The sequence below is a fragment of the Nipponia nippon genome, unplaced genomic scaffold (assembly GCF_047370975.1).
Source record: "Nipponia nippon isolate SJK-2023a ecotype South Korea unplaced genomic scaffold, ASM4737097v1 scaffold_1, whole genome shotgun sequence".
NCBI lineage: Eukaryota > Metazoa > Chordata > Aves > Pelecaniformes > Threskiornithidae > Nipponia > Nipponia nippon.
The window spans coordinates 8,157,022-8,176,629 of record NW_028262290.1 but is presented as its reverse complement, the minus strand read 5'-3'; the positions used below and the strand labels follow the sequence as shown (position 1 = coordinate 8,176,629).

Below are 19,608 nucleotides of genomic sequence, written 5' to 3'. Positions count from 1 at the left end.
GCAAAATGTAAGAGATGATACTAAAATCAATACTGCTTAATCTGGTTTTATGGAAAACCTAACCATCTGCGTTCAACATTTTTTCCTAACAAGGCCACAAGTCTAGTTCACAAGGCAGACTACATCTATAGAGGCTCTCAGACATTACAGAGAGGTACACAGTATATAAGACTAAATTACATTGAAGTTTGTGAATATTTCTGGTTAAGAAATAAACTGTATTGAAAAATCTTTAAAATACAAATATATTAGGACAGAGAAAACAAAAGCAGGGGAAAAAGCACTAGTTAAGGTGCTTGGGACATGAATGCATGACGGTGCTGTTGTGAGCAGAACTAAGTTGATAGTTTCAGATATACCTAAGGGAACATTACAACTTGAGGAAAAAAACAGAGGAGCAACAGGCTTCATCCAACCCAAAATTTGAGATTATGAAAATGTTTGTAAATTGAAGACTGAAGAGTAGGTGACAAGTGCAAAAGACCACAAAGAGCAAGGTGATTCACTTTGGAGTGGTAAAATCATGAAGACTATTTTCAAATGGTGGATGATACAGAAGTAAGCAAAAATTTAACAAGAAACAACAAAGAACAGTTGAAACAAATTGTTGGGTTTGTTTTCCTTTTCTTTGTAGTTGCTTTTAAAAAAAGATAAATCTACATGCTACTACAATAATGCAAGAAGCTTAAAATGGTGTCAAAACCAGAATGCGTAGGATTATTGACAGACATGCATTCAAACAAGTTTCTGGAAAATATTGTTGTAATGCCAGTGGGACGCTACCACCTCAAAATATTGGGGACAGAAAGTACAATGTATTGTTTGTGAAGCAATGCCATCTGTTAGAAGCAGCTTAGGGTCAAATCTGATTAACAGGCTTTTTTAACAAGTAACAGAATCCCTAAGGACTGAAATACTCTCATTGTACAGAAAAGCACAGTGTTAGGACTACATTAGGAACAGTCTGACCACAGTGGTAAGAATGACTGTGACACACTGAAGGGGATAAAAGAGGTTACAAAGACAGAAACAACAATATGTTTTAGGCTTCAACTACCCTTATGAAGATTGGTTAAATGTCAGGTCAGGACAGGATGCCAAGATTTAATGTTCAGGCACCATTAATGACTGCTTCACCCAGCAAGCAGTCAGGGAAACCACATGAGGAGAAACAGTTCTTGACTTTATCAGAAGTAAAACACAGGACCACGTTCAAAGTGACACACTCTGTAACCGTGTCTTAAAGAAGCACTCAAAAATCCTTTAAGAGTGGTAAAGAGCCAAATGTTTGTGTTTAACTTCAACAATGTGAACTATATAAAGATAAAAAGCATCTTTAACAAAACAAAAACAAACCATAAAAAGGACTAAAAAGGTTTCAAGAAGAGTTAAACCCTTGAAAGCAGCACGAAGACTATTTAAAAGCATCATATTTGATGCTAATGATCAAAGAAGATTTTAGAAAGGGGAAGAAAAAAATCTAGCACAGCTGAACAGCAGTGAAAGGAAGCTTTAGTAGAAGAAAACATCTTGCTAAAAATTAAAGTTTTGTCAAATGAAAAACACAAAAAAAAGATTAGAAATTGTGACAAATTAAATGTAAAAACCACAGCAAGGCAGGTCAATAAGGATAATCTTATCAGCTTGAAAAGTAAAAAGCAGAATGCAGCATTTTTTTTAAAACGCCTCAACAGTAACAGGCCTGCCTGAGAGCCTGTGTAGTAGAAAGTGCATGAAAAGACCCTTCAAAGAAGGTGAGCCTGTAGCAAAACAAGCTTTTCAATTTGCTCTTGCTATATGAGGGTTTGGAGACGTTTTCTATAAAAGATATCTCAATTCCAGCAAACACTTTAAAGACAGCCTCAAAACAAAGCTAAGAACTGCACTACTCAGAACCAAAACCTTACAGTTATAATAGACAGTCCTATACAAAAGATGGTCCTATAACACGTAGATCTACAAAAACCAGAAAAGAAGATTACTACTGCAAAAGTCCATACTGGACTTACATCTTTGGATATTGTTCCTCTAACTCGAAAAACTAAAAAACTAAAGTCATAATAATAATAATAACAAAAAATAATCCTTAAAAGGTACAAAGATAAGGACAATCAACAACACAACACAGTTCCAGATGAGCAGCAGTTAAGTAAGCTACAACTTTTCTGCCTGTGAAGGATGGAGCTGAGAGGTGGAGAAAAGACAAAGAGTAAAATGAAGAACTATGAAGTCACGTGTGTGATAGAGGAGATGACCAGCAAATGATCCCTCTGAAACCACCCTCTGCTCTTTTCAGGTGATCTCTCCCTGCACTGGAAGAAGCAGAGAACATGAAAGGAGACAGTTCTTCCTATAACCGTAAGATGGGAACACATCTACTCGGAGTTAAAATTCTTGGAAGGGAAGTCCATCAAGAACTAGTAAGTGGAAAGACACTATTCGGTGCTCAGCAAGTCCGTAAGAAGGCCTAAGAGAGTATTCTGGACAAATATCACCGTGTGCTTGCCCTGTTCTTACACTTGTCTCTTTAGACATCCATCGTGAGTCACCGTTAGAGACACGATGTGTCAGGCATGGCACAAAATTAAGATGCAGACTATGTATGCTTTCTTAGATTTCTTCTGAGTCACAACTGCACTACACAATGCAGACTTTAACACAGCTCAGTTACTGTAACATTCAAATATTACAGTATTTCACCAACACAACACAGTACCTCTGAAAATCTCCAAATATTCCACATGAAGACATCATCATCTCCAATACAAAGGCAGAGAAACAGACTAGTAATGGGTTAGAGTTCTGCTTTTTGGTAGATCAATTTTAGATGGTTAACCTGAGTTACTGGAAGACTAAGTAACCAGGTTACATTGACTTGCTTCAGAGTTGTCCAAGACATTACCAGAAACCAGAGCCTGCCTCATGCCAACAGCTGCCCCAACAGGAAGAGGGCACAGGGCTCTTGACTCTTTGTCTGAAGCGTGTCCTCACACTCTCACCATAACCAAGCACACTGTATTTAACTAGTCTGTTACTAGATTTGCCAAAAGAAACTTGAGTTTAAAGCTACTGAAATTTAGCTAATGAAAGCAAAAAAAGCAGATGTATTTTTTCTTTTACACGTATCAGCTTTACATTCCTGGAAAAAGTTAAATAAAGTTTTTCAAAAGAAGACACTGTCTACACATGCTTGTCTTGACTAGAATATACAAAATTCAGAACTGGATGAAAAAAGGATGTTCTAATAACTACGAAATTAATTTATCTGCAGCAGTTTAGAACAATCAGTTTATCGAACATATAAACAAGGTATCTTTCCATCATTAAAAAAAGCACCTTAATATATACACTTACAGCAAGACTTCGGGTTTTTTTAATGTTCTAAGACCGCCCTCATGTGGCTAAATGCAACACTGTTGAAGTTACTACTGAAACACACCATCAGACAGCATCAAAAACTAAGTCACACTACCAGAGACACCGAAAACATTTGGCACCTCTCAAAGAACAAGCACGAACTATGTGATCAGCCATCGGCATCAGGATGCCTTGGCTGAAATGCTCTGAACGTGATTTGTGGAAGCACACTTAACAGAAATGCATCTGTAGTCAGCGACGGTTCTGCAGTTGCAGCATCGAACATAGAGGACACCCGTGCCAGTTCTGGGTTCAACTACCCTCAGAACACTTTTTATTAAGACAAACATGCGTGAATAAATATAGATTTATTAGCAGCAGTAGTAGTACTACTAGTAAGAGAATTAATTTCTCTCCTAAAGTTTGATCTGAGAATATAAAGCAGTCCCGGAACGCTCTTACAATAGTACTTATAAATAACACAGCACCTGTTAGATATTCTGCTATTTGGATACAAGTTTTCTCCTGATAGTGCTGTTCTCTTTGGCATAAAATTCTGTTTGAGTTGTCCATAAATTCTGTCTCAATTGTATGTAAATACTCCATAGGACAGCCAGAAATAACTTAGGATTCTAAAAATTAAAATGTCATCTCAGGGAATGACAACCAAAGGCCAAATTTAAGTATACAGGGTAATTAACTAGCACTAAATTATTGCAACATCACTTCACAAACTTGTACTGCAACGAACACACGGGGATTGTGAAACGCAGGAAGCATGTACACAATATTACTATAGCTATCACGCCTGCCTTATTTTACTTACACACGTAATCCCCATGCAAGTCAGGCCAACATAAGGCACAGAAAGGCCCGAGATGACAATGCAGTGGAAGCATCTAACTTTAACTTGTTATCTCCCTTCTGCAGCTGAACTCTTAAGGCTCTTAAGCTAAAACCATTTACACAAGCTGTCAAAGGAAAGCGTGAGTGTTTTCAACCCAGACGTGCATTAGAGCAACACAAACAGCAGGCAGCCCGGCAGCTGCTCGTTTCCAGGCGTTCCCCGCCACGCTCCTGAACAGGAGGGACGGGACAGGCAGCCGGGGCTCCCCGGGGCTCCCGAGCCCGGCCTGCCCCAGCCCTTCGGCGCCCTCCCAGGCCCCACTCGGAGCTCCCTGACCGCGGCGGGACCTGCGCGGCCCGGCGGGCCCTGCCCGCCTCCTGCGCCGGGAGACCGCGCTGGGGCAGCCCCGGCGCCGCCCCACAGGCACAGGGCGGCCCGCGGCCCTCCTCAACCCCGCCGCGGGCCGCCCCCCGGCCTAGGCCCCGGCTCCCCAGGTGAGGCAGCTCCACAAGCCCCCAGGGCGGCTGGCAGCCGCTACCCCCCACCGCTTCCCCGCGCTTTGCCGCCAGCGAAGGCGCGATGGCGGCCGGGGCGGGGGGAACCGCGGCTGGCCCGCCTGTGAGGGAACTACTTCTCGTGCGGATGCAGCGTGACGACAGACGCCCGCCGGAACTACTTCCTCCCCCCACCCACCCCCCCCCCCAGTCAGCGCCGGCCCCGCTAAGAGAGGATCCCTCCGCCCTCCCGGCCCGCCGCTTGCCGCCGGCCCCGTGCCGCCCCGCTCACCTGCAGCCGCAGCCTCCATAACCGCGGCGGGGAAGGGGCGGGGGGGGGCTGCGGGGGAGCCGGCCGGCGGCCAGGCGGCGCCGCCGGGTTTAAAAAGAAAAAGCCGGGGCGGGGAGGGGAAGGGAAAAACAAAAATCACTCCCGCGGGCCTCCCCCTGTGGTAAAGAAAATATTATTTTAATGGGAGGGGGTGCGCCTGGCCGGACGGCGGGTTATGGCGAATCTGCCGCGTCCGACACGGCGCCTTCTTCCTCAGCGACGTCGCGCAAAGAGCGCGAGGGCAGGGAGCGGGGGGGGGCGGGGCGGGAGGGCAGCGCGCGCCGCCCAACGGGTGAGCCGCGGCCGTCAGGCGGCGCCTGCGCAGGTGCGGTGTTGCGTCCTGACGCACCCTTCTCGCGCGCGCTGGCGCTTGCTGGTTTCCTCAGCCGCGCCCGCCGGGCCGCTGCCGTGAGGGGCTGGGATCTCGGCGGGACGGGGCTGGTGAAGGGTCTGGAGCAGAAGTCCTGTGAGGAGCGGCTGAGGTTGTTTACTCTGGAGAAGAGGAGGCCGAGGGGTGACCTTATTGCTCTGTACAACTCCCTGAAAGGAGGTTGTAGCGAGGTGGGGGTTGAGCTCTTCTCCCAAATAACAAGCGATAGGGCAAGAGGAAGTGGCCTCAAGCTGCGCCAGGGCAGGTTTAGGTTGGATATTAGGAAAAATTTCTTCATGGAAAAGGTTGGTCAGGCACTGGCACAGGCTGCCCAGGGAAGTGGTTGAGTCCCTATCCCTGGAAGTATTTAAAAGACGGGTAGACATGGTGCTTGAGGACATGGTTTAGTGGTGGACTTGGCAGCTCTAGGTTAATGGCTGGACTTGATGATCTTAAAGGTCTTTTCCAACCTAAATGATTCTATCAGATACATGGAGACAAGGGGGATGCTCCTCCTGTCAGCACCCACGCCACAGCAGACCCAGGGCTCTACCTGTTGGGGTGAATTCTCCATGCCCCGCTCCAGCGTGCGGACTAGGAGCAGCCTCACCCCTGCCCCAGGACCCTGAGGAGGACGGGAGGTGCACGGTTCATACTGACACAGCCATTCCATGCCAAAACCATTTTAGTTTACCACCAGTGATTACAAACGTGTGTCTTGATGAACCTGGTACATCTGCATGTTTACTACAAGATAATTGGACATGCTTGGAGGAAAATGCAATTTCCACCATATTTCTAAGTCCATAAACAAACATTGACGACTTGTATTTCAGAGGAATATTTAGCCTCATGCCTAAGACAATGACTGCTTTATAAGTTAATTTTTCAGAAGTCTTAAATTTACAGTATATCAACATGTATCAATAACTTGGGGAATCACAATAACTTTTTGATCCAGCTTCCAAGTTAGGAAATTGGGTATTATTTCTCCAGCTTTTTTTTTTTTTTTTTCGTAATAGGAGCCTGAAGACAGGTTCTTCCATGACGTGGGACAGCTAGTGCCGCTGGAATACTCAAAACACCCACCTCTGCCTCATGTTTTTCTGTTTTGTTTCTACACTAACAATCACTGAATACCAGTTTTATCACTTTCACTCTTAAATTATCATAAATGCTGTATGTATTCAATATTAATGAATTTAGTGTTGGATTCCATAATGTCTGTTACTGTAGTTCATTTCAGTACAAATGACTGTAGGAATCTCATTATCCTTCCGAAACATTAACGGTATTATATTATATTTTTGTCATACGGCAGATGTACTCAGTTAAGTGTAAAGAGTAAAAATTGTGAAAACAAGAATTAATTTCAGTATTAATTACAGTAATAAACCTTAATTTCCTGTTGTAAGAGAAATAATGCATACATATTAACTGAGAAATAGCTTATAAAAATATTTTTTAAACATCACTGCTTATATCTCATTCTGACAAGTAAAATTCAGCCACAGGGAGAAGGCCACAAAACATGTTTCTTAGTACAACAAAACAGTTTTTCACCTAGAAAACATCTGTATGATGATCCGCATCATAAATATTGACTCCTGAACCCCAAACCTGATTCACCGCCGCTCTGGGGCTGAGCCTCCTCTGCCGTCGCTTGGGCACTTTCTGACCATTTCTGCTGTATCGCTCCGTAACGTCACCAGTGCTCAGCCGTTAGGGCAGCCTGGTGATCTTCCTGCCATGGTGGAAGCAGCCTCTTTACCACCACCCCATCTCCAAAAGCGGTGGGGGCTAATGTCTGCAACTTTCCTCTTTCTCTTTTATTTTTGTTTTCTAGCCTTTTCTGCCGGATGCTGAAATAATTGGGATCTTTAGCCGAACAGCCAGCCTCACAGTTTTACCCCATATTTTATTCTTGGAAGAGTCTGTTGGCCTGGAAAGAAAAATCCATCGCGTATAAGGGCTCATTGAAGCAACCACCCTTAGATCAAATATAAAAGAAGACAGAGAACAAACTACAGCCCTGTCAAGGATCTAGCAGGGGTGGGAGTGCGGAGATTTCGAACGGAAACGTTAAGATCATTACGAATGGAAGCGTGAACGTTGGGAGCAGAAGGAGCTGAAGAAGGACACGCGCTCAGCAGGTCATCGATACCACAGCACGTTGACGCGTAGCTCCTCAAGACGCCCAGGTCAGGAAAGCGGAGGGCAGGCAGCACCCGGAGAAGACATGAGACAGTAAATCAGCAGCGTTGCAATGACTCATGGGGTGGGGCAAGGTGAACACACAAAAGATGAAAATTACTGTCAGCTCCTAAACAGCGCAAAAGACACATCCGAACACCGAGCTTGCCAGTCGAGGAACAACCAGGAGACGTGATGATGGGGACTCGGTGGCCTGTGTCCCTTGTCCTCCGTGTCACCACGAGTAATTCTGGCCAGACTATCTGAACAAACATCCTTGGTGCTTATGCGTATGAAAGGGTGTGTGTGAGGAAGTGAAATCATTTGTGTGTAAAAGAAAGTCGCCTCTCCTAGCTGGCGTCACATTCTGCTCTGTTACGCTACTCACAGCAGCAAGCAGTCCTCTGTTGAGTTTTGCTACGTTAGGTGCTACAGATGCAGATATGAAAGGACAGAGAAAGGTTACTGCCAAGGAGGGCTTGGCCAGAGGCAGACTGAGTCTTGGGCCCCAGCAGAAGGACTTTGAGCAGCCGTACTCTACCAATGCTCACCCCGCCAATATTCCTCTTGCTCAGAATGACTTGCATGAGACAGCTACTACAGAAACGTGTCACTTAGAATTTATGTCAGGGGCCCAAATACAAGGCAGAAGGTAAGGAAGACCAGACCTTTCCAGAGGCTGTGGTCACGCTCTTCTGCTAATTTACTTAATTTGTCTCGTTTGATCTGAATGACAGAGCAACATTATAGCAGAGTCATGCATGGACATTCTGACCTGATGAGAAGCAACATTTAGGAGTCTGCCTTTGTCCTTAGCTTGCTACCTGGACTCGCCCTCTTCACCGTCTGGACTCCTGGTGCCCCTTTTTTGCCCCTCTTCCTATCTCTGCTCGCTACTGCATCTACCAGCTTCTAGAGAATGTTTTCTACTAGGAGCAATCAAGATGAAAGCACGTGCATGCTCAGGCACTCACCATCCATGAAAGGAAGGGATTGTGCTCTTTTTAGGACATGAATAATATTCATCCTTACCTTGGCATTGAAAGAACATTCTCTGGTCCTTGAGTCACCGAGCCTCACTACAGCACGTAGGGTGGATTCTCCTGCCAAGAAAAGTACTTGTCCCAAATCTTTCACATAGTTAGAACCACTGGTTGAGCATCAATACGACACGTGGTTTGTTAGTTTTTACATATAGTTATTTCGTACAGTTCTGCTTTGCACAATCACAAGCCTGCGTAAAAGGCCACATTAATAAAGGCTGCTTCTTTACCAAAGATGAAAAATCAGAGCTGGAATGCCTGAGCTTTGGTGTCTGGCCTAGTCAAAATGTTCTGCGAGCTCTGTCTCTTGGAGGTCAGAAGCGGAGGAGGAAAGCTGTGCCTGCCGGGGTGCCTGGCCAGGTCACAGAGCCAGATTAAAGCAAAGTCTTTGCAACTCTGAATCACAATTTCCACGGCTTAAACAAAAATATCCTCAAGTTCTTCCAGAAATGCCACCACATGCCGTCATATTAAAACCCACATGACTCATCACCAGCACAAGTTCAGATGAGTTCACGCACAACAGCTGACCCTGCTAACAGGGTAACAAGCATCAGTTGTAAGTGTCCTCTCAAAGCAGACAACAACAGAAGATGCCAAGATACAACGGAGTTTCAGTGGTACCTTCTGAAAACAGAGGAGGAACAGCATTTATGAATTGAGTCAGGCTCCTCGAGGCAGTATGGTCTCTATACGCTCATTCCTTCCCTCACTTCACAAGGGAATCTGATCCTGGTGTTTATTCCTCTCATTCTGTCCTAATGTCCTTAATAACTAAATTCCAGGTCTCTACCCATGCATTCCCTGTCTCCTGCATGTCTCCTTGTCTGACCTCCGTTGCTACCTTTCAGCTCCCAGTCGCGGTTTTCATTTGCAGGTGTATCTTCCCTATTTTCCTCAAAGGCTCTTTCCCGGTACTTTCTGCAGTGACTCTCTCGCCCCAACTTCTGTCTAGCCACTCGCAGATAAGCTCCTGCAGGCACAGGCGTTCATCAAATGCAGCTACCAGTTCCCTCTCTTCAGTCCACTGAGCAGTTCCTTGTTCCAGCCTCCATGTCTAGCCAATATCAGTTGACTTCCCCTTAACCAAATTTCATAGAATGATAATGAAAAACCCTACAGAGTGCTAGAGAACGCAAAGTTCACCTGTAGAGCAAGTGAAGTATTGCACAGGGCTTCAGCCCGCTTCTGGAGCTGGAATCCGTGAAGAGAGTGTAGATGCCCTTACGGAGGACACAGCAGATACCAACTCCTCCTTTCCCAGTTCCGTGGTTTGGCTTTATTCACAAACAACAGGAAAAGCACTTTACTGAAAATGCGTTTTCACAGGTGTGAAACCAAGTGCACTTTGCTCAGCTGTTCAATACGAGTGGTCCCACAGAATTAAAGTAGTAAAATCAATAAAAATTTAGAATTAGTACTGCCTTGTGCAGCTTTCATTTCTGTTTGGTTTTGCATAAGCTATTTCTGGGAATCTTTAACATCACAGTCACATACTGCCTTTGTGCAGGATCTCTGACTCGTTTAGCATCATCGATGGACCTGACCTAGATATGAATTAGGGCTACAGAGCAAAGGCAGAGCCTTGTCTGTAAAACAAGGCTCTGCCTCATTCGTTACAGAAGCTGGACAATGCTGAAAAGTAAACGTGAGGTTTTACAAAGGGCAACTGGGAATAGATTTTTCAGGAGAAAACCACTTTTCTCAAAGAGTTCATTTATGATATAGAAACACTGTTCATTAATTGCGTCTTCCTCCTTCTATGGTTGCTCACCGTGGCATCTTGCCGTGTGCTTTGAAAAGTATCATGTATTTCTATAGCTGAAATTTTTAGCAGCTGTGCTTAAATGTGATAATTGCTTTTAAACCCCCTCATCCTAGATGTCTTAAATTGAACATATGAAGTTAGGGGAACTTTTTACTCTAAACTTCAATGCATCACTTTCCCTTTTTTCCCCACAGGCATTTTGTGAAAAGCTGTTTCTGTTGAAGAAGCAAATCAATAAAAATGCCCCATAAGCACCCACAAGAGAATTCATTAAGGCACAGGGAGGATGCAAAGCTCCATACAGGACACAAACCAAGGGCTATTTAATTGCTTAAATGAAGCAGTAGTCCTGTGAGAGCAAACAGCAAATTACGTGATCACAGACCTACGGATCTGTAACAAACGATATCAGCAAGAGGATAAAAGCAGAAGTATGCTGGCAGTCTTGACTTTGACACTTAATGAGCTTCCAGTGCTTGATTTTCCAACCTTACTGATTTTTGTTATAATACCAGTATTTTTAAGACAAAAATCCTGTAGCATTTCATGAAGTAGCATGCATAAAGCATTCTAACAGAAGTGCAGAACTCACAGATATGACAAACTAAATATTGTAAGAAAAATTGTCAAAAAAATCGTCAACTTTTTGTACACTTGCTGTAGAATTGAAGAAACCAACCCAAAACGTCTGGTGGGGGTCTTTACTGATACAAGGAACCCTACAGTGCACATGCACTTTACTGCATGGGAGTTCACTGCGCTTGCTTGCAAACAATTTTTTGGCGAAGTATGAAATTCTCACTGAACTCATAGCGTTGTTCTCCGGTTTCATATTTTTTAGAAGAGCAGTTTGACCAAAAAGCAGTTTTAGACAAACATGGAAGGTATATTCTTAATACAGATAAGATCACTTTACAAACTCACGTGAAGATTTTCCCACCTCTGTCATGACAAAGGGCATCGCAGCATGGGACGGTTGGGATCGAAATCAGATAATTCAGAAAGTCTTAGGAACAGAACTACTTTTATACATTTTTTTCCCCTTTTGATTAGCACATCAGGAACTACGATTCTTTTCTCTAGGGGTATTTTATTGGATGTTATTTGAAGAATAAAATATTGATAAACTAAGTTGTTATCCTTTCATGTAGTTAAAATATTTTAATTTAACACGACTGATCTTTGATAGAATTATTCTTTCAAGCTGATGTGTTAATACCAATTATTTACTACTTGAAGCCTCCTTTGCATGTTCACACTTTGAGATTCATCTTTATTACTGCTGAACTTTAAAAAAAAAGAAAACCAACTTCCAGAATTTAATTTTTTTTTTTTTTTATTGCTAAAGCAAAAGTTTCCTCCTCCCCAAAACTGAATGCTTGGAACCAAAAATATAAATGTTGACAAAAATGTTTCCCAGTTTGCCAGTAGTACCATACCATAAATTTCAGTATTTTGCATTCCCCACACGTCACTGCAGTTCATATTTCTAAACTTCCCTTGGGCTCATTTTGAGGACATCATACTCATTACAGACATCATTGCAGAAATTTAGCCAGAGCCTGGTGCGGTTGCACGGTGACGCCTCTGTCGGGAGCCGCACGGTGAAAGCGGGCGGCGAACCTCATCAGCCCACAAACAGCCCAACAACCGGTGGCACTGCCGCTGAAACGCGGTTTCAAACTACGCTCTCGGAACAGACTCTAATGCCCACTTTCCGGTCCTGAAAGTGGACGTACCAGCTCCTCAGTCACAAGCCTAGCCGTGTAAGATACGGACGCGTAATTCCAGGCTGAACTTCTTCAGTGCAGGGTGTTGGATTTTCCTGGTGACAGAGCAGTTCGATGCTCTTCCCGCTTTTTTTTCCCCTTGAGCTCTTCAGGCCTCCTTACCCGTAAGTTTATTGGTCTCTGACTATACCTGTTAAACTCTGTGCAGCCAAGTGCTCTATATGCAATTTGCAAAACAATCTACATAAAATAAAAAGAGTTATTTGTAACCTGGATTAGTTCTCTCAACCAGCCCACAGACAACTGCGCTGGAACAACTGAGCAGAGAGGAGAGAGTGGGAATGGGCGTTGTATCACCATGCATCGATCCATAACGTCTCTTCTTTAATTGTAGGCACTTCAACAGGTTTTAAGCCAATCAGTGCGGCTGTCAGCTTTCATTTTACCCCGTAGAGACGGTCTGAGTCCATCACCTCCAGCTCGGACACTTGGGCAAACGTGTATTACCACGTAGGGAACGTGTTTCATTATCTTTAAAATAAAAGCACCATTGTTTAATGAGAGCAAAGCCTGAAGTTTGTTAAGTAATTAAGTAGTTCTTCCTGGGTTTTGTAAACTGTTTTTCCACTAAGGGAAAACTCTTGCCGTATTTACAGCTGTGGAGGTATTCAACAGTGCCCATCTAAGATTCTGGGAGAGGACATGAAGGAGAGCATTCTCAAAGTATTTTAAATATATAATTTAGGGTATAGAAGGTATATAATTTAAGTTTTTTTTAAAAATTGGAATGAAAACATGGATTCCTCCAAAGAGAAGCTCAAAGCACTGTATTAAACAAAAATATTAGGTGCTTAAAGTGAATTTACCTTCACCTTCTTGTGAATTGTACTGCCCCTTATCCCTATTCAATCAGTTTGATCATCTGTGCGGCACAAGTCAGTCCACCACTGCACAGGTTTAAGAGGCGTTTTCAGAGCTATTCAGCGCATATTTTTACCTCACTTTTATTTTCCCATTGATTTCAAAGGGAAAACAACTCAAGCTGTTGCTGTGCGCTTTTGGAAGTCCTACTTGAAAATGCAAAGGAGATGAATGCTCAGAAATTATAGGGGGTTGTTTTGCAGCTGGTTTTATGCTTAAGAAAGAAAAGTTGTCATTGCTTTACTGTAAATGCTTCGGGTTTTTTTTTTCCACAGTATCTGTTTGGAGTAACTGTATCTGCTTGTTTTCATCTGCTATGTTTAATGTGGAGTTCTGTGTTTAGGGCTGCATAGTTGCTGTTTTCTTGTTACAGAACATTAACTTTATGCTTCCAGTAACAACATTATAATGAAAGCGCTAATAAAAATGGGGCAGTGCAAACTGCACATTTACAAATCTCTCCAGAGCTTAGTATGAGGCTTATCATAATTCTTGCCATCTCAGGACTGCACAGTCTACTGATACTGATTACACTGCACAGTTAATTTAAAAATTATCTCCTGCAGGCCTGCGAGAAAGGCAACAATATAAATAACTCCAGAAAAAAATATATACATACTGAAAATGCTTCTAATAAACAGATTCTAGTTTTCTCAGTGTAGCAATATAATCACTGCAGGACTTCGAAATACCGTATTAATCACATTTCTGCTTGCAGGTTTATACTGTTTAATCCTATTACAGCTGCACAGCGTGTTTTTCCTTTGCTAGGTGATGTCAGACTGTCTGGAAACAGCAGCACAGTTGGAACACTGCAGATTCAAATGGTGGTTTTCCTTGTTCTCTTAAGGACCTTTTGATTGGGGATTGCTTTCTTATACAGGCTCCTACGAGACAAGAAATTGTATTAAAAAAAAAGAAAGTTAAGAAGAAATGTTATTATGTGCTGTTTCTTCAGCCTAGTACAAAATGAACACCGTGCAGCTGGACTGAGAGAGAAATGCATGTGCGAGAGCAAACTTTGCCGGAAGCTTTTCAAAACGTAGCACTGTCAAAATAGAAGAGTATTTGTATTTGTGATGATGTATAAAAAATTCAGTGCAACATCCAAACAGCACCCTGATTTCATTCTCTTCACCTTTACTGTAATTCAGGGAAAAAGGTAATACATATCTACCAAATAGAAGAAGTAAACTGATAGTACGACTAGCACATTCGCAATACCACTAAGAGCCAGGAGTATTGAAAAAGGCACAAAGACAGGTGTAGAAGACAGACATCTTTGTTATCGTATTCCTGCCGGGAAGGTTGCCACAGCTGTCCCTGAGCAGCCAGCTATTTATAGGATAGCAGAGCAGAGAGGAAAAACAGCACCAATCACGCTGGTTTTGATTTATTAACTCTACAGTAGGAATTTGACAACCATGATATACCCAAACTGCAAACTGCACAAATCTGACAGTTCCTACATGATTTGTATGATTTTGAGTTGATTAGACGTTGCATCATATCTTTGGCTCCAGCAGAGTACTGTTCCAGTCTTAATCTTCATCAGTTTTCTGCAAGATTAGCATGGCATTAAATACTTCATTCCTTAAGTTCCCTCCTAGGAAAGTAAGAACCGCCACCACTACCTACCTAAATAATTTTAGTTCCTCCAATTAAGTAATACACACACATATATATATTTTTTACATGCACACCCAATTACCCACGTTCTCTTTTCCACATACACTTTATTTGTGCTACTAAAATGCATGTCTCAGACTTTTTTTATCGCTGGTGCTTTTTTTTTTTCCCCAATAAGCTTAAATACAACATGATATGCTTTCATCTATCCATCAAGCTCAATGGTTAAGGCAACTGTAAGTTTGTCAGTACTCGTTGCTTCATTGCTAAAAATGTTTTAAAATGACAAGAAACGGCACCCATGCGTTACTGTATCCCTAGGACTTTCACCCAGAGAAGGAGAAAAGTAATGGGGATTTCCTTATAAGCAAATAAAAGGTGGTTTGTTTGTTCTGTTTACTGAAAGATCTCCTTTTCTGGTAAAAAATACCACTGTTTATTAGTTATAAAAATGTGGTAAAAATTACCACTGTTAATTATAAACTCTGGCAGTTGTCTATCAGATACATGCAACTGCATGTTTTTAAAGTCAAAGACCACTGCTCCTTCTCATACAAAATCACCACAGAATTCAGGCAGTCTGAAAGCATAACATTCACTATCCCTGTTCTTTTAACTATATTTTTTAGAAAAGGTGGTAATTAAGTAAAGAATTTCCCATTCTTGGGGATTGGAGATGGCACCTGTCAGTGTCCTCAGCTCACAGGCAGCTCCAAACCCACATTCACGAGCGTTTGAAGTCAAGATGCTGGACTTTGCGCCGTAGTGACTGAGGCACGGGCATTCTTTCCTCTCCTGGCTCCGTATGGATAAGCACGCTAATGTATGGAAAAAAACCTGCAGCTAAATTCGTCAGAGCCTGTCTGCCTACAGCTTCTCGAGGTCTTCAGAAGCATCCAGACGTTCCCACTGACTGCAGGAGGAGACTGATGGGATTACTGTGACCATCTGAACACCACTCTAAAGGAGCACATGCCTACTTATGAAACAAGGTAAAGAAAAGTTAAGGTATCTAACTTGTGCAGCGTTGCTATCATTGATGTGCTCATTAGTCTTTGCATATACATTGCAACTTCCACAGTTACCACAGCTGGATAATTCACTCTTCGACACAGTAAATATTGATGACAGAAAAAAAATCCTTAAAAAGCAAAAAGCTGTAAATAAATCCTTTTTCAGAGTAATATTGCTTGACTGGCAAAAAGTCCTATCACCACCTATTTGTTCTTTGCTCCGTACAAGGAGAAAAACACATGCCCTGCACAGTGTTTGGTTAAAACACCCTCCACCTCTCTTACAGAAGAATTTTGAAGGTAGTATAGAAACTACAGCACAAAAAGTTTTAAGGAAAGTTTAGTTTTACGGTTTTCCTAAAATCCCAAATGTTGTTCATCTTTTGAATGCTCCAACTGCTAAATGTAATGGTAACAACGCTGAATTGGATTGCCTACAGGAAGCCCACGTAAGAGAGGACGACTTCATTCCTCTGAACTCCATCTACTAGGGCTGACAGAGGCTCCGCTTAAACTCCTTAATTGGTATAAGCTGCTTGAATTTCCTTTTTTATTACTCCTTCAGTTTAGGCCAGTATCTTCAGGTCCTACTGTGTAATAACTCAAACCCAAGCAACTGGATGTTCTGTCTGGGATTGTTCTCTTGGCCTTGCTACCGGGTTTTTCCTGGTCCAAGAATGATTTTATTTTTTCCTTCCTCCCTGATACAAACTAAACACACTCAACAAGTTTTTAACTCCTGTGCTTTAATAAGATAATTGCTCAAATTGGAAGGTAAAAGAAAATAAGTTTTGTAGCTTGCACACCTGAATATTTCCCCTATTTTTGGAGTCTTCTTCAGGTCATTTTCTGTTGTATTTTAACAATGAGTGAAAAATTAAGCTTTAAAGGTTTGGCTATATTTCTTTCTGCCTCACTTCTCTTTCTCTGAGAGAACAGCACAGTTGCATAATATGTGAAGCACAGTCCCTAAAAACCATCTGCTCAGTCTGCTTTCATTAGTACAGCACGTCAAAGGTTTTGGTTTTTTTGTGTTTTATTTTTGTAACACAGACACCATTACTTAAACATCTAATAAAAATACAGGAGTTCAGTTTTCATGATCGTACAGGGAAGCTATGCTAATAAATTAGTCATCCCTGTCAAATCTCAGCTGTCAATTTTGCAAAACTTGTTTATGATTAAACCCTCGTATGTATTGTGTACACTTCACATGCTTTACGTGACTGTTTACATTTGCTCATATTTAGTATCTCCTGATATATTCTGAACTGTAACTGAAGCCTGATTATAATCTCATTCATATTAATGAAGGCCAGAAGAAAATACCTTAGAAATCAGTGAAGTCACCCAGATGTAATGGAATTTAATGGAGTCAGAATCTGGCCTTCAGTCACAACTACAGATTGGTGAAATGCTCACAAGTCAGCACTACTATTCTGCTGTAAAAACAGCCATCAGATCTAATTAACAGATGTGAGCTATCACTGAGATCAAGGCATTGGAAGCCATTAGTTTAGTGTGACCTCGCTTATTTTTCTAGCAGAAATGCTGCAGCTCAAACAAAAATTCAGGGAAGTTTGGTTCTCTAGGATTTGACGATATCCCATCTGGATGCACTGGAGGAATTCTGTCCAAGGACCAGCAAAATCTTCACGTCCCTTGCAGTTCCCATGGACGCAGGCCATGTCTGCAAGGGCTTCAGTACCAAAGCTGTCAGTGAAAGGTCAGAGCTTGGCACAGCGCAAACCTCCACATGCCCACTGTCACACAGAAATAGGCATTGCGGTCTGACTCCTGAGAGGCAAGGAATCTTCTCATCCCTGTCACCGGGGAAGCCCAGATAGTGATCTTTTGTCCATAAGGGCAAACCGCAGCCTGCCATCCACGGCTTTGGGGAAGGCTTGAAATATCACTGCATCTCTCTCTCCCCTTCCCCCCCAAAAGAGCTGATGCCTACCTAAAAGCTACCGGCCTGGCAGTGAAGGTCTGTGGCCCTTCCCGTCCTATCTTGTCTGCCTTTCCCACCCGCTTGTTAGCCCTTCTGGCACATAATTCCTTCCTTCCCCCAACAATCAGTTTGGACCTGTGGAAACTCAACTTTCCTTTCCGCCATCTACAAGCCCATACAGATCCCTGGACAACCTTTCTCAGTCATCTCTCACAAAATACGCGTAATACCCTAGAGATTCTCCTGTTCCTCTGCTCCTGGAGGGAAGCAGCACCAACAGTCGTCCAGGAAAGAGCCGTAACGTGGCTGTGGAGTCTGCAGAAGGTGTTGTCCTTGTTCACCGCGGTGTATCAGAGCAACAGCGAGCAGCTGAGTGTCTTCCCCAAGCCCTCCACATTAAGGTATGATGATGACTACAACCATGGACATACCTAACTGGCAAGACGGGGGGCTGAATGGCATAATTAGTGGAAGGAGGGCAAGAAGTAAACTAGAACAAAGTAGGAATCGAATGAGTAAGTCCATGCCGTTAAATAACTTCTTAGATTGATTATATCCATCCCCAAGCTTTCTTTTGGAGTGGGCAGAACTGGCTCCTTCCAAAACAGTCATCCCTGAGTTTTAAGACCATTTTGCTACAGGAACACCTTCTACTAGCCCACCAAGTGGGCTCCTCCTGCCCTAGAGTCCTCTCACCCCCCCAAGCAATGGTACCATTGCACCCTGGGCCACCAGAACACACCCCAGCGTCACCCCCAGCCACGCAACGCGTACCGGTTTCCTGCCCCGAGAACACTACTCCAGGGAGCTACAGCACAGCCCCCGGGTAGCAGACGCTTCCAAAAAGGACAGGAGGGAACGCACACCCACGTACTTGTCTTACGACGGGGGCACTGCACGGGTGATGGAGGAGATCCGAAGTCGGGCGCTGCGTAGTGCGGGCACAGCCGGTGGCGAGGGGACGGCTCCGAGCACTGCGGGTGCAGTCTCTTGGGTGGCGGTGGGAAAAGAGCCAGGGGGAAGGAATCACTTCCCGGAGCAAGTGTGTTTATCAGTATACAGTATCTGTACGTTGGACAGATTCAAGTCTTAGCCTACATCTTATTTACAGGAGGAAACTTTTCTTTCCCTAAACAAAAAAGCATAAACTCCTAACTTTATACAACAATCCACAGATGCACAGAATGTATTTGCCTGCTTGTAAAATAAAAAAGGTATTTATAAAAAAAAGTATGAGGTTTAATTAAAATGTTTCTACGTCAAAAGGAGCTATTTTAATAAGGTATTGCAGACTTCATTGTGCATCCCAGAATAACTACTGCTTCTTCACCTGAAGTAGTTAGTACTAAGTTAACCTTCTTACCAGCACAGCCCTAGAAGAACCTTACCTTCACTAGATCTTGATTTTTCGTAACGCTACTATGTATGAAGTCTTTATGGTACAGTACCTTAACTTTACACTTTAAGCAGCCAAAATAAATAAAAAAAAAGTTTAAAAGATCTATATGGAAATTAATTATGATCTGTTCAACACGCAATAGATTGGTCTAGTCTTAAAAAAATAAAGCTGAAAAAATACATCCAGCACTTTACTCTTGCCATGAAACGCAATCCAGGATTATTTAAATATTAATTGTCTGCTACTAAATGTTTGAACTGGCCAAACAAAGTTTGTTTCCTGAATTCACTGCTTAAAAATAGGAACTTTTGAGTGCCAGTAGCAAAAACTCAAAAAGGTTCAGAAAGGAGCAAAAAATTTAGAAATCTGTGCTACACGGAAAGCCCCCAGAAGACCAATCAATTCAGTTGATCAAGAAGCATATCACGCTAACGTAGAGAACGTACATGGAAAATATTCCTCACAACTTCTTTGCTTAGTTTTCACTAAGTTTTTCTAATGGGAGGAAGCCAGAGGTAAACATAGGTGTATATTTAGTAGCGGGAGATGTCAGGTAGCTGTT

General features: G+C 42.9%; 1 protein-coding gene and 1 long non-coding RNA gene across 12 annotated transcripts in view; both read right to left on the bottom strand.

Annotated features, from left to right (window-relative positions):
* The window catches only part of ZFAT (zinc finger and AT-hook domain containing), a 94,310-nt gene extending 89,036 nt beyond the window's left edge, over positions 1–5,274 (bottom strand). For both annotated transcript variants that reach the window (XR_015701465.1, XM_087744454.1), the window contains exon 1: positions 4,991–5,274. Coding sequence is in view for 1 of the 2 variants with exons in the window: in XM_087744454.1 (XP_087600580.1) it covers positions 4,991–5,009 (19 nt within the window). In the remaining variant the exon portion in view is untranslated. The remainder of the gene's footprint in view (positions 1–4,990) is intronic.
* Positions 5,275–11,767: 6,493 nt separating this feature from the next.
* LOC148057238 (uncharacterized) overlaps positions 11,768–19,608 on the bottom strand; it is a 45,246-nt gene continuing 37,405 nt past the window's right edge. For 6 of the 10 annotated variants that reach the window (XR_015701492.1, XR_015701509.1, XR_015701513.1 and 3 more), the window contains 2 exons: positions 18,522–18,712; positions 11,768–13,941 (listed from right to left, as the gene is read on the bottom strand). This is a non-coding gene — a long non-coding RNA (uncharacterized LOC148057238). Of the gene's footprint in view, positions 13,942–17,877; positions 18,138–18,521; positions 18,713–19,608 lie in introns of all 10 variants that reach the window. The other 4 variants (XR_015701486.1, XR_015701548.1, XR_015701555.1 and 1 more) reach the window with 4 other exon arrangements.